The sequence below is a fragment of the Glycine soja genome, chromosome 10 (genome assembly GCF_004193775.1).
Source record: "Glycine soja cultivar W05 chromosome 10, ASM419377v2, whole genome shotgun sequence".
NCBI lineage: Eukaryota > Viridiplantae > Streptophyta > Magnoliopsida > Fabales > Fabaceae > Glycine > Glycine soja.
The window spans coordinates 22,483,942-22,499,642 of record NC_041011.1 but is presented as its reverse complement, the minus strand read 5'-3'; the positions used below and the strand labels follow the sequence as shown (position 1 = coordinate 22,499,642).

Genomic DNA, 15,701 nt, shown 5'->3' with positions numbered 1-15,701 from the left:
AGACCTCAACCGGTCTATGGCCGGCTGCCACGGCATAGGAAATTTTTTTCTACCCCAAATGCATATATAATAATTGTGATTCTGATAACCGGAGCAAAAGTTATGGCCGTTTGAAGTTTTGACAAACACAAAATTTGCTAGTTTTTTGGAACTTTCAAATCTGACCAAACTAAAGGCTCTAGCTATTTTTCCCACAAAATATGGATTAAAAGAAGTTACCACAAAAAAATTCAGCCAAAAATAACAACCCTAGCTACTAAAACAAAAAATCCCAAATAATTCAGCATGGGTGGTCGCTAAAATCCGTCTCTAATTGATTTCTACTACTACTCTGTTTTTCCGCAAGCTGATTTCTACTACTACTCTGTTTTCAAGCACAATCTTCACAGCAAAACACCCAAGACTGAAACAGGGGAAACGCTTAATGGTAAAACTGAAACAGAACACACATTAAACAAAATACCAGGACACTAAACAACACTAACACACATACTAACACAATACTAACAATTAAACATAAAACACGAAAGGATTAAACACACAACACTAGCTAGCTATTATGAACCTTTGGACACTGCTCCCCGGCAACGGCGCCAAATTTGATCGAGGTCGTACCCGAATCAAATAAACATGAAAATGCAGTAACTAGGAAGTGATCCTGGGTCGTTTCCCAACGAGCAGTGACAAGCCAAATGTTCATAATATACTTGCAGTAACAGTAACGATGGGGGGGGGGTTTGGTTGTTTGGTAATTAAAGAGCAGAACAAATAAAATGGAATACGAAACTACTAATATTAAAAACGGGTTGTTACCTCTGATTCAGAAGCCACTCTCTTATCCTGGGTTATGGAGAATTCGTCCCTAACAGTCAACCACTTAATCCAACCCTATTTCAATTTACTAAGCGAAAATCAACTTAGGGTTTTCAATACGTGATTAGGCACCACATACACCAGTTAGCCCTTCGTCCATTAAGCATGAACGCAAGTTAGGCTCAGAGGCAATTAATCGAACACGAAGCGTGCACTGATTAATATTCACGAAATTGGGATAACTGGTGAAGGGAAAACTGCCAGGAAACCACATTACAAACGAAACCTCAAAGAGAGTTGGGATTCGTCCTCAAAAGGAAACAACACCAGAAAATCTATCCTTCCATGGATTCAAACAGAAAACGCAAATGAAACATGAAGCAGAAACGTAACTGAACAAGAACGTAAATGAACAGAAACGTAAATGAACAGAAACGTAAATGAAAGTAGAAGAAGAAGCAAGAATGAACTCGTAATTAGAAGCAGAAAACGGAAATTTGCATTAAGAACGAAAACTGTAACAAGGGAACAGAAAAACGTGAAAACCTAAAACCAAAGCTCTGAATAATGAAAATAGCATAGCAGAATAGAATGCCCTGCACGAATCCCAAGGCAGCTATTTAAAAAGAGTCACTCAAAGTCACTGGGCCCTATTACAATACTCTGACTTATCTTCCTTCACTGGAAGTGGCGTCATCCAAAACCTCCGTAGCCTGTATCAAACGATCCGCCCCGTAAGATTCACATCATCTGGTTACGGGGCGGATCGTTTGATACAGGCTACGGAGGTTTTGGATGACGCCACTTCCAGTGAAGGAAGATAAGTCAGGGTAGACGCCACTTCCGGTGAAGGAAGATAAGTCAGGGTAGACGCCACTTCCGGTGAAGGAAGATAAGTCTGGGTAGACGCCACAAGGATTACCTTGATAAGTCTGATAATTGGTTCAACAAGGAACCCAGAGAGAAACTCTCACCAAATTTTATGAAAATGCCAAAAGTTTTTTTTATTCAAAACAAAAACCAATACTTATAGTGTATCTGAACTAAAAGATAAAAATAGACATGGGCCTTCTAAATAGTTTGGGCCAAAATTACAATAAATAAAAATTATAACTAAAAAACATATTTAACTTGGGCCTTCAGCAATAATTAATAGTCTTGATAGTGTCTCTGCCTCTGGGCCTTCATCCTTCTCCACTTGGGCCTTCATCCTTCTCCACTCGGGGGCTTTGTCCTTCTCCACTTGGGCCTTCGTTCTTCTCCACTTGGGCCTTTAGCCTGTATTTGGCCAGTTTCATGATTCTCATCAGAATAATACTTATATATATAATCATTCAAAATGCATCGTTTACAAAATTCCGGGTAGAAATTTCCAAGATGTCACAGTGGTGTCATTCAACAACAACAAAAAAAAAAAAGAACAAATGAAATCGTGATTCTGTTGTAAAAGTATATATAACATAATGGAAGAATTGTCAACGAAGGCAGACAAAAAATATACCAGATGGAGGAGTGAACTAGAAGGAGAGCACGAAGGATTTAGGAAACAAAGGTTTGAGAGAAGGTTAAGAAGGAAATGAGATGGAAAAGAGTTGAGAAGGGTTGAGAAAGGATTAAGAAGGAAATGAGGAGATAGGAAGATAGGAAGGAGTTAGAAAGGTTTGGGAGATGGGTTGGGGCATAGCAAGGGAAGGAGTTGGGAAAGGGGTGTCAGGAAGGTGGGGGGCACGGGTAAGATTGAGGAAGAAGAGGGGGTGGGGGTTGGAAACAAAGGTTTGAGAGAAGGTTAAGAAGGAAATGAGATGGAAAAAAGTTGGGAAGGTTTGGGAAAGGGTTAAGAAGGAAATGAGGAGATAAGAAGGAGTTGAAAGGAGTTGGAAAGATTTGAGAGATGGATTGGGGCATAGCAAGGGAAGGAGTTGGGAAAGGGGTGTCAAGAAGGTGGGGGTCAGGAGTTGGGAAAGGGGTGTCAAGAAGGTGGGGGTCACCAGGAAGAAGAGGGGGAGAGACATTAGTATTCCCTAAACTTATTGAACACAACTTAAATAGGCCTTGCTGGATCCAATTAAGGCACTTCTTGCACCACCATAATTACTTCATGCACCTTTTTAAGCTTCAGGAGCACTTGATCCATAATGTAAAATTACATTATCTAGAATGTAATTTTACATTCCAGATTAAGTGCTGGAAGCAACTATGGAAGTGCAGGTAGCAATTGCCCCAACTGCTTGATTGTCTACAATCAAGCACTTCATGGTAGATTAATCCTTTCAAAAACCATTAAATTACTTACTGATTTCTTAATTTAAGGAATATATAAATAATGAGCACGTTAATAAAATTTGTTTCAACATGTTCGCAAAAAAATAAATAAAAATCTAGTATGATCCCAAACTATTTTCATTACATTCATAACGAGGAAAGTTTCCCATCACTCATGAATTTAATGGCAAAATCTGGTAGTCTTGCTTGAAATATTTCCAACGGCATAAGTGACCTCTACTGCTTCATAAGATACTAGCCAATATACCAAAGGCAAAAGGGACAGTTTGTCACTCATTCAGAGACATATAGCATAACATAGCATAACATATTAAAGTTGGTGAGGTAATTAAAAAAATCAGAGAATGCATTAGAAATCTCATTGGAAATTTAACCAAGGTGTTGCATTGCTATTCTCCAATCAATAACCATATGATGAAGAATTAATATCTTGTTCCTTACTGCTAATATATAGACTTTACAAATTGAACAAAATTCAGTGTAACTTCATCCCTTTAATCAACTGTGATGACCAATATCTATAATGAATACGGCTTTCAGCCAGCTCCTATACTGTCTGCATCTTTGGAAGAATATATGTGACATTACATCAATGGTAATGATTTACTTCTTCGTCACTTTAGCAGCAACACATTAATGAGTTATGCGCTTCAGCACACCAGCGGTAACTGGTTAACTCAAAAAGCATTTGCAAGTTACAGCTTCACGGTGAAAGTCTACCTTGTTTTCTTGTTTGTAATTTTTGGATTCTTGGACATTCGGATACTTGCGGGGGTGACCTCTACTAGTTCATCTTCTTGGATGTATTCAATGCAGTCATCCAGACTATAGTCCAATGGCGTATCAAGAATCACTGCATAAGGGAATAAAGTAAATTAGAACTTCCTTGATTATTAGAAAACTACTATTATGCATGAGTGAATGTGAAGTTGCACAATAATAATAGACTAGTCAAATATATAATCACAATTCAGGCTTACATAATGTTGTCAACCTGGGATACATAAACCAAACATACTCTGAAAAGCCTATTCATTCAACAGCTTTGTATAATTACATAACAGTAATTATGTATTGGACCTTAGAATGTGTTTACCAAGTACAGGGTGCCTTGGATTCAGATAATAAAATAATTTTCAATAACAGTTTTTTAATTATTCAAGCAAATAATTTGCAAGAATCATAAAAGGAATAGTATTGCGAAAAAGAACAAAAATAACACACATCTGATTGAGGCTATGTTGCTCCTATAGTCACATCAGAATTCGATGTAAGATCTTTCTTAAAGCAGTTAAGAAATACTAGCACGCAAAATAGCTTGAGATAACCCATGATTATTAAAGTAGCAGTATTCCTCCAATAGTATCAAACCCTTTTATTTGAATTAAAATTAATTAAAAGAGTAAATCATCTTAAGTCAGTTTAACACTGGTTTAAGGAACTAAATAGTATCAAACCCTCTTATTTGAATGTGCATTTCATATACGATAACAAGGTAATTGCACTGGAGCTGCTTGTCACTCACCTGTTTGTTCCTTGTTGGAACGTATGTTGGTTGCAGCTTTCTTCTTGCAAACATTCAAGGACAAGTCCCCAGGTCGCTGATGGATGCCAACAATTTGACCTTTATAAACATCCACTCCAGGACCAATAAACATCTGTCCCCTCTCCTGTGAACTAGAGATTGCATAAGAAGTACTTGTTCCATCCTCAAAAGCAACCTGAAATTCCATAACTATCATTAATGAATGGAGGAAACAATGGCACCGTGGAGTACCATGCTACAGATAATAATGTTTATAATGCAAACATTACCAATGAGCCTTGATCCCGAGTACTAATTTCACCAGCCCAAGGCCCATAGCTATCAAAAACAGTGTTGAGAATAGCAGTCCCTCGGGAGGCAGTTAAAATTGAATTCCGCAATCCAAGAAGGCCACGGGTTGGGATCTTATATTTGAGTAGTGTAGTTCCTTCCAATCTAATAGAGAAATAAATGTTGTCAGTATCAGATCAAATGCTACATTAGTCTAGTCGATACAGATATTCTAAACTGTAGTATAAAATGCACTGTAGAGTTAAGGGAGTGAGATATCCATTGATAATAATAGTGTAGAAAATTAACGGATTAGATTTTGATATAATACAAGCATGTGAATTACAACCTGACAGAGACAAGCATGGGCATTGGATATAACATTGGCATGACCGCATGACAATGTTTCTAAAAAAATTAGGATGCAGGTAAATGAGGATATTATACAGAGCCAAAATAAATAAATGAATAAAGCAATCCACATGATGACATGAGACATCATAAGCAAAGAAAAATAGTTTGGATATAGGCATTCTGTGATTGATTGATGATTCTCTTAGAAATTTTGCTTTACTTCAATGCTAACTCCTTGCCATGACATGAGGATGATGATGATTGTCTTAGAAATTTTGCTTTACTTCAATGCTTTGTTTCCATAACAGTATAACATCGGTTCTAAAATATATCACGTTCAAAATAGAAGCAAAGAAAGAAATTTACACACCCAACTCCTTGCATATCGAACATTTGTCCTCGTCTCTTGCCAAGAAGTTCAACAACAGCTCCCATGTGCTCTTCTGGTACCTCCACAGTTGCAATCTGCAGCAATTCCTCTTATTAAAACATGTAATAAATGAGAATAAATTTATTCTTTGTTTGGATAATAAAAAAATAGGAAGCAAAGAAAGGAAAGAGAGAAATATAGTGGAAAAGATATATTGTTCCTATGGATTAAAATGAAAAAGAAACTAAGAAATTTCTCTTCGCTTTGTTTGGATGAGTATAACAAGTAGAAAAAAGAAAGTGAAGAATTTTTCTCTTATGTAGGGAAGAAGAATGGGAGAAATAGAAGATAAAAATGAGAGGAGAAATTATTTGGCTGTGCCTTTTATAAAACACTCTCTCCCCATTTTTCTCCCGATCAAAAAGCTAAAAGCCCTATATTTCTATCATATATCCTTTCACTCTATTTTATCCCATTCAAACAATGTGTTCAACTGTTTAGCAAAATACTGGGTAACTTATGATTAAGAATTTTCAAGCACCAAAAAACTTGAACTAGCAGTTCCAAATCCAATATTTAGCAGGAAAAAAAAAGTTCCAGGATATAATTGTAATATTCATGTTCAAACACAATCATGTACAGGAAAATATCAAAACAATGAATAGAGATTTCCCATATGACATCATCTGTGTATAATCAACAATGTTGATTTTGCAAGTAGAAGTTACTTAAAAGCTATTTTATAGGAAAGTAAAAATTGAAAAAGAAAACGTATTAAAAGGCTATCACATTTTCAGGATCATTCATATGCTTTTCATAAAACACAAGAGACTTTGATGCATTCACATACATAATAGATTAGCATCGGAATATTTATAAGGTCAGACTGACCTTCATAAAACAGGACACAGCATAAAACAAAGCAATTAATCATGATAATTAAGCTAGTTTTTTATGTCTCAAATAAGCATGTCAGTTCTCAGGAAAAACAACTAGATTTCAAGGTCTGTCAAATAAGACTCTAACTCATGCATTGTCATATCAACTTTGGACTTTTTGCTTTTGAAAAGCAATAACAAATGGATTGAGAAATCACCTCATACGGTTCCAACAGTTTTTCATCCACCTTCTTGTTGATAACTTTGGGAGGCCCAACCATGAATTCATATCCTTCTCTTCGCCTGCAGTTGCAATATTATTTAAAGAACTTGAACAATAATTAACAAGAAATGGAATATTCATATGCTTACATATTTTCTATAAGTATGGTGATATGCAAAGTTCCACGCCCACTGACAACAAATGTATCAGCTGTTTCACCATCTTCAACTTTCATAGCCAGATTCCGCTCAAGTTCACGATAAAGCCTGTCCCTTAAATTCCTACTAGTAACATACTTTCCCTGAAAATTAACAAACATGTTTTAGCTGGTATCTTACCTAGCTGTGAAAGCACAACTTGCACTATTACAAAGAAAACTGAACCTAAGAGCAATTGTTGTCCCAAACAGACAGAATCAGGATATCCACACAGTAAAAGATAACAGAACTTTTTATGGCAATAAAGTATTAATCTATAGATAATTTGATATACCTCACGGCCAACAAAAGGTGAAGTGTTTATGGAGAAAGACATTTTCACTGTTGGTTCTTCCACCTTGATTGAAGGTAGTGGTTTCCCAGATACTTTATCAGCAATTGTCTCCCCGATCTGATTACAGAATGGTAAAGGTTAATGAGGTTACTGTAAAACAAGATTATGCACTCTATCCAAAATCCTCAATCTTTACCTGAATATCAGTAATTCCACATACTGCACATATATCTCCTGCCTCCACCTTATTTGCAGGGACCCTATTGAATTTGTCATACACATAAAGCTCAGTAACTCTTCCATATCTACATGAATCATCTGAAGTACATACCTGACAAAATCAATCAATAAGTGGTGTTCTGATAGAAACTGAATCAGAATATATTAGAATGAAATGATATTTTATAGATCAAATCCCTAATTCCCAATCACTGATCCAATGTAGAACAGTATAAAGAATAGGGTACTGTACAGCAAGAATGTGATTTCCCTGGATGCTCGAGAGATTGAGACCTCTCCCACAATTACCTACTCAACATCATTCCATGGCCCTAACACAGTAACACACTCTATCTCTTTCTATTTTTCTATTGTTGTTGTCATAACTAACTAATTATTACAGTAAGTGTCCTGTTTCTAAGAATCCCCTGTCACTCTTCTAACTCTCCTTACATAGACCTATTTAATTGGAGGTCTCTTACTATCATAAGCAGATTAAAATTATCTACTTCCTGGACTTCAAAACAAAATGGTTATACAAAACTGAAATGAAGTCCTCAATAATGTCTACTCAACCTCCCGCCAAAACTAAAAAAAATTGAGTTAGAGAAGTGAGTCTGAGACTTAAAATGTAGTTATAAAGTTAATAAACTTCACTTATTATTCAAAAATATTTATCCCTAGCAATATAAACTCAATGTAAGTAAAAGGTAATGTGTTAGTATGGAGGAATTCACAAAAATGAAGAACAAAAATAAAGGAAAAGGAATACTCACTCGAACATCCAAGCCTTTTTCTAAAACTCCAGCTTGCACACGCCCAATTGCTATGCGCCCTTTATGTTCATCATACTCAATATTTGTAACCTAGTAGACAAATAAGCATATGGAAAAACTACAAATTAAATCTTGTATACACATTTATGAATCTTCCTCACACAAAATTGTTCACTATCATGTTTAATATTAAGACTCATCTAGTATTTTAAATTTTTTTATGCTCTGTTACAAATGATAATGGACTGCAAAGTAGATCCCACAAACTTCATAAATGACCATGTTAGATACAGAAATGACATTATCTCCATATAAATTAGACAGGATTGTAATCCTGCCTAGGGTAGCTTTGCTATTCTTAGCCGGTCCCAAGCCCGGATAAAAGGAGAGGGTTGTGTTAGGCTTTCGACAGCCAACGTTAAACTTTGTCGAATCTCTATGACATGGATCAATTACGTAATAATGTGAATGCTAGGTCGTTGCCCGGAAGCAACGCGCTGTATGGCTCGAGTACAGTGTCAAAAGAGCAAGGGCCGCTGCATCGCCGCCCGGATGTAGTGAAAAGTAAGCAAGGGTTCCCACATTTTCGTGAACGGGTGTGGGTAAAGAAGCTAGTTCATGACAGGAGGATTCGCTTTGGTACATGGAATATAGGCACACTTACTGGAAAATCTATGGAAATAGTGGATGTTATGGTGAGGAGGAAGATCAATTTTATGTGCCTACAAGAAACTAAGTGGACAGGTGAAAAAGCGAAAGAATTAGACAACTCGGGATTTAAGCTGTGGTATACGGGAAAAATCAGATCAAGAAATGGGGTAGGGATTATTGTGGACAAGGAGTGGAAGAAGGATGTCGTGGATGTAAGAAGAGTAGGAGATCGTATCATAGTCTTAAAATTGGTAGTGGGACAGGACACCTTTAATGTTATTAGTGGGTACGCACCTCAGGTTGGGTTAGCAGAACACTTTAAGGTAAAATTTTGGGAGGATCTAGAAGGGGTACTTCAGGATATACCCCAAGGAGAGAAAGTTTTCCTAGGAGGGGATCTCAATGGACATGTAGGTAGCGTGGCTAGAGGTTTTGAGGGGGTGCATGGGGGTTTTGGCCTAGGGGAGATGAATGGGGAGGGTAAATCCATCTTGGAGTTTTCGGAGGCTTTGGATCTTTCTATAGCCAATACATGGTTTAAGAAAAGAGAGGAACATCTTATCACTTACAAAAGTGGAGGGACATGTTCTCAGATAGATTTCTTTCTTATCAGGAAGTCTGATAGGAAGTATTGCTTGAACTGTAAAGTTATCCCGGGAGAGAGCTTGACTACCCAACATAGAGTTTTGGTTATGGATGTAAGAATTAGAGATAGGACAAAGAGAAGAAGTCCTATGGTAGCACCAAGGATCAAATGGTGGCACTTGAAGGGTGAGAAACAAGGAATCTTCCAACAAAAGATATGGGAGGGTTGGTGTGGACAATCACAAGGAAGTGCAAATGATATGTGGAACAAGATGTCCCAAGAGATTATTAAAGTGGCTAAAGAGACGTTGGGTGAATCTAGAGGTTTTGGACCTAGGGGTAAAGAATCGTGGTGGTGGAATGAAAATGTTCAGAGCAAAGTTAGAGTAAAAAAGGAGTGTTTCAAGGAGTGGTCTAGGTGTAGAAATTCTGAAACTTGGGATAAGTATAAGATAGCTAGAAATGAAACCAAAAAGGCGGTGAGTGAGGCAAGAGCCCAAGCTTTTGACGGACTATACCAAGCTCTAGGAACCAGGGACGGAGAAAGATCTATATATAGGCTTGCTAAGGGTAGAGAGAGGAAGACTAGAGATTTGGATCAAGTAAAGTGTGTTAAGGATGAAGAAGGCAAAGTCTTAGTGCATGAAAAAGATATCAAGGAAAGGTGGAAGGCGTATTTCCACAACTTATTTAATGATGGATATGGATATGATTCTAGCAGTCTAGACACAAGAGAAGAGGACCGGAACTATAAGTACTATCGTCGGATTCAGAAACAGGAAGTAAAGGAAGCGTTGAAAAGAATGAGTAATGGTAAGGCGGTGGGGCCAGACAACATACCTATTGAAGTGTGGAAAACTCTTGGAGATAGAGGTCTTGAGTGGCTCACCGAACTCTTTAACGAAATTATGAGGTCAAAATGCATGCTGGAGGAATGGAGGAGAAGCACGTTAGTGCCAATCTATAAGAACAAGGGGGATATACAAAATTGTGCAAATTATAGGGGAATCAAGCTCATGAGTCATACCATGAAATTATGGGAAAGAGTGATCGAACGGAGATTAAGAAAGGAGACTCAAGTTACTGAGAATCAATTTGGTTTCATGCCGGGAAGGTCGACCATGGAAGCGATTTATTTATTACGGCGGGTGATGGAGCAATATCGCATGGCCCAACAAGACTTGCACTTGATTTTTATTGACTTGGAGAAAGCGTATGATAGAGTGCCTAGAGAGATTTTGTGGAAAGCTCTAGAGAAGAAAGGGGTTAGGGTTGCATATATTCGAGCTATCCAAGATATGTATGATAGGGTATCGACTAGTGTTAGGACACAGGGTGGAGAGTCAGACGATTTTCCCATCACAATTGGTTTACATCAAGGGTCAACCCTTAGCCCCTACCTTTTTACCTTAATTCTGGATGTCCTCACGGAACAAATCCAAGAGATAGCGCCGAGATGCATGCTTTTTGCATATGACATAGTCCTCCTTGGAGAGTCGAGGGAGGAGTTGAATGAGAGGTTGGAAACTTGGAGACGAGCTCTAGAAACACATGGCTTTCGCCTAAGCAGAAGCAAATCGGAGTATATGGAATGTAAGTTCAACAAAAGAAGGAGGGTTTCTAACTCAGAGGTGAAAATAGGAGACCATATTATCCCTCAAGTCACACGGTTTAAATATCTTGGGTCTGTAATACAGGATGATGGGGAAATTGAAGGGGATGTGAATCATCGCATTCAAGCAGGATGGATGAAATGGAGAAAAGCATCGGGGGTGTTATGTGATGCAAAGGTACCGATCAAGCTAAAGGGAAAGTTTTATCGGACTGCGGTAAGACCGGCGATTTTGTACGGAACAGAATGTTGGGCGGTCAAGAGCCAACATGAGAATAAAGTAGGTGTAGCGGAGATGAGGATGTTGCGGTGGATGTGTGGTAAGACTCGACAGGATAAAATTAGAAACGAAGCTATTAGAGAGAGGGTTGGAGTAGCGCCTATTGTAGAGAAGATGGTGGAAAATAGACTTAGGTGGTTTGGGCATGTAGAGAGAAGACCGGTAGACTCTGTAGTGAGGAGAGTAAACCAGATGGAGAGAAGACAAACAATTCGAGGCAGAGGAAGACCCAAAAAGACTATAAGAGAGGTTATCAAAAAGGATCTCGAACTTAATGATTTGGATAGAAGTATGGTACTTGATAGAACATTATGGCGGAAGTTGATCCATGTAGCCGACCCCACCTAGTGGGATAAGGCGTTGTTGTTGTTGTTGTATAAATTAGACAGGATTGTCATTCCGTATTTTCTCACAAAATAAATTGGTCATGATCATCATTTGCTTCTTTTTATTTCTGTTTCCCCCAAGGTGGTAAATTAATACGTATAAAAATATGCTAAACATTATAAAAAAGAAGCAATATATTTAGTAACTACTTACCAACATTTGAAGGGCACCATCTTTGTCAATACGTGGTCCAGGAATGCATCTAATGATAGATTCAAACAATGGACCAAGGTCTTCTGCCAGATTTTCAGGAGTCAACCCTGCTTGCCCTTTTATACCACTTGCATATATTACTTGAAAGTCACACTGCAAGCAAACAAAAAAAAAAAAATTAAACATTACAAAGCTATGAAACTTACAGAATATTATCTTTCATAATACTGAAACAATTATAATCTTTCAAACACTAATTATATGTTCGAATTTACCAGCAGACAGCATTCAAAATCTAATAGCTTTCTTTATAACCTTCCCACAGATCATTGGGAAAGAAATCATAGAGTTCTGACTACTGACAAACTTCCAAGCTCCAACCCAATTTGTAAACAACACAGAAAACTACAACTGTCTAAGTTATATGATCACTGACATACCTGTTCATCTGTTGCATTTAATTCAATGAAGAGTTCAAAAGTAGAGTTGACAACATATTCTGGGCGAGCAGATGGCCTATCTATTTTATTCACAACCACGACAACTGAGTGACCAAACTCTAAAGCCTTCTTCAAGACAAATCTTGTCTGTGGCATTGGCCCTTCAACAGAATCTACCTACATAAAACAAAAAGCAGCTTGGTAAACCCTACATATTACAAGAAGCCGCATTCCAGGGACAAAAATGAAGTATTTATATATGAGAAAAAATGTATAAGAAAAATTCTAATAGAGGAAAACAAACTATCGTTGTTATAGATAAATATCCCCTAAAGAATAAGGATATATTTGTACAGTCTGAGTTGTAAGAATAAAATGGTGACCAATTTAAAATTCCTTTTAAATTGAAAACCAATAATGGCAATATGTTAGGCATCAAGACAAGAAAGAGAATAAAATTAATCATTTAGAATATAAGTAGCCGACCTCACCTAGTGGGATAAGGCATTGTTGTTGTATTTAGAATATAAGTTAAATGAGTTTCTTCTTCAAATACAGCAGTTTTTTCATAGCCTGTTTGTTCTTGTTCTTGTTCTTGAAACTAGTTTGTATAAGATACCCATGATAAGGAAGTGTTGAAGACACTAACCACCACCCCTTCCCCCTTTTCCCTTGGTCAAAAATACACAACAGAAAAGGGAAAAGTGCAGGAATGAAAACCATCTTTTCTTAGCTAAGAAATGTAACAAGCAGCCAGCTTTGAGTAGTTACTAATAGTCAATATCAGTCATCATGGTCAACTCAATGGTACAACAAGATGCATGATGATTATTATGGAAATGGGAAAAGAGTAGGAGTACCACTAGAAGGATTCCTTCCACCATATTCAAGATGCGCTCCACTTCACCACCAAAATCAGAGTGACCTGGAGTATCTATTATATTAATCTTTGCATCTTTATAAGTGACAGATGTATTTTTACTCAGTATTGTGATTCCTCTTTCACGCTCCAAATCATTTGAGTCCATTATCCTTTCCTGAACAAACTGATTATCACGAAATACCTGCACAAAATTCAACACACATTATCATATCAATTTCATCCACCCTTCCCTCTTTTCTACAAGAACAAACCAAATGACTTTGCTGTGGAAACTACGGTTAAACCAGTCAACAGATGTTATCAAGTCGCTAAAAACAACTTTTCCTATTCACAACAATTGTATAGAAATAAATACATGTTTGATTTACTAACAAAATCAACTCCACGCACTGACACAAGTTTCAATATAAAATTTGTACCTGATATTATTTTGGACATGCATTCTAATGGCATTTATTTAACAGTTCAAAATCAATTATATCAGAATCAATTCTACCAAACTCAAAAAATAAAAAGGCACTAAATCACTTTCTAGTTTCTACTACACCACCACATCAACACTTCTATTAAATATTGACCGAATTCGAGGGAAAAATAACAAAAGGGGAACTAAATTCACAAAATGACAATAATAAGGAGACCAAAAGTACAATATTTACTTCAATTCAACTCATATTCCATGCAATGAATAATACCTTAGTTTGTTTGAGCATGGCATCAACGAGAGTAGTTTTCCCATGGTCAACGTGAGCAACAATAGCTATGTTCCTCACATCCCCTCTTCTCAGCAATTGCCTCTTCTTCTCTAAATATACGCAAATGAAAACAACAACCACCAAAACAAAACAAGCTAATCAGATTAATTGACACCCCACACACAAAAACAATAATAACAAAAAAGAAAAGAAAAAAAGAATCTTGAAAAACCGAACCTTATAAGCAGAAATGGTACACAATGTCACAAAATACGAAAACAAGCAACATGCGATGGGAATTAATTACCTGTTTTGGGCTCTGTGGCTTCGGAAACGGAACACTTGATAGGCCTGCAAGAGAACCGTTTGGCGGCGGTTAAAGAAGAAGCAGAAGATGAAGAAGAAGATAAGGGGAGGCCAAGTAGCTGGTTAGAAAAAAAGGGTTGAAAAGATGAAGTCTTTGGAAGAGTGGTGTTGTTGGGTAAGAGAGGGGTGTGGATAGTATTAGCAGTGAGTGCTGCAATCTTCTCCATTGCTCCCTCACTCACTCACTCTCTTGGTTGGTTGGTGACTTGCAAAGAAGAGAAGAGAGGGAGAGGGATAGGGAAAGAAAAAAAAGAAAGAAAATGAGTATGAGGCTGTTAGTGATGGATTTTGTTGTTGTTATTGTAAGTGTCGTCGAAAGGAAACTAGAATTTTAGTGGCCCAGGAATGGATACCGATCATTTGTGGGAAATGACCTTATAGTGTTTCGCCCTCAATGCCTCTACGGACTACTTTTCTCCACATCACCAATCAAAGTGTCTTTTCTCCCTCATAATCTCTTCTTCTTTTTTTTGGCTTCACGAATCTTTTATATTTATTTTATTTTATTTTCAATAAAATCTAAAATCAATTATAGTATAGTAGTTGGATGGGTGACTCGTGTGTGATGCATAGACTAATTGTTAAATTAATTTATATAAAATTATTCTTAAATATATAACATAATTTCTCAACCTGCAAATTATATTTTAAAGTTTGACAATAAATAAAAACGAAATGAAAATAGAAATTATTTGTCATAAAATCTAAAAATGCCTTATGAAAAAAGAGAGGAGGCTTGTTAGTTCTCATTGAATTTGTTAATGCCTATTACATTTCCTGCTCGTGATGAATTTGTTAATTTTTGTTACTAAGTTTATGTGCCAAAGCAAGTGGGATATAATTAGAATTGGATGAGTGTTATCTTTAGTTGTGCTTAAAATAACTAATGCTACTGACTTTTGAAACATTGATATTTTTAATATTTTCTTTAGTATTTATGCAACTAATTACTATGCAGCCATGCTTAGTAGTAGAAATCTTAAACATAATTACTTTATGTTTCACAGTATTTTTGGAATTTATTTTTGGAATTTATTTTTATATTTATTGAGTGTTAATCATTTTCTATCATACTCTTTTTAAAATTTTAATTTGCATATTTTGACACGCCAAAATAACCACCGGCTAACATGGATGGTGAGGTATTTAGATATGACTTATTAGGTCTATGTGCATTCATCAACATTGATCCAATGTTAGTATAATAGTTTCAGTTATTCTGTTGTCCAGTAATTTGAATATGAAATTACCATTCCTTTTACATAATGATTTGAACTTAGCATTTTCAAACTCAGTTCCATGGTCACTCATGATAGAAGAGATGCAAAAACCTTTTTCATTTTGAATTTTTTACAAAATATTACAAAGACCTTGAAAGACTCTGCTTATAAGCAAGGAAGTATACCCATGTATATCTTGAATAAT

At 36.6% G+C, this 15,701-nt stretch overlaps 1 protein-coding gene across 1 annotated transcript; it reads right to left on the bottom strand.

Moving 5' to 3' along the window:
- Window positions 1–3,421: 3,421 nt before the first annotated feature.
- Window positions 3,422–14,584, bottom strand: LOC114371194 (putative elongation factor TypA-like SVR3, chloroplastic). Its single transcript, XM_028328632.1, has 14 exons — window positions 14,218–14,584; window positions 13,911–14,020; window positions 13,193–13,396; window positions 12,333–12,509; window positions 11,893–12,045; window positions 8,225–8,314; window positions 7,426–7,560; window positions 7,230–7,346; window positions 6,887–7,038; window positions 6,733–6,817; window positions 5,637–5,731; window positions 4,912–5,077; window positions 4,622–4,817; window positions 3,422–3,949 (listed from the first exon to the last, which is right to left on the bottom strand). Exons 1-14 carry the CDS (start codon window positions 14,441–14,443, stop codon window positions 3,813–3,815), a joined length of 2,043 nt encoding a protein of 680 aa, XP_028184433.1. The 5' UTR covers window positions 14,444–14,584; the 3' UTR covers window positions 3,422–3,812.
- Window positions 14,585–15,701: the final 1,117 nt, after the last annotated feature.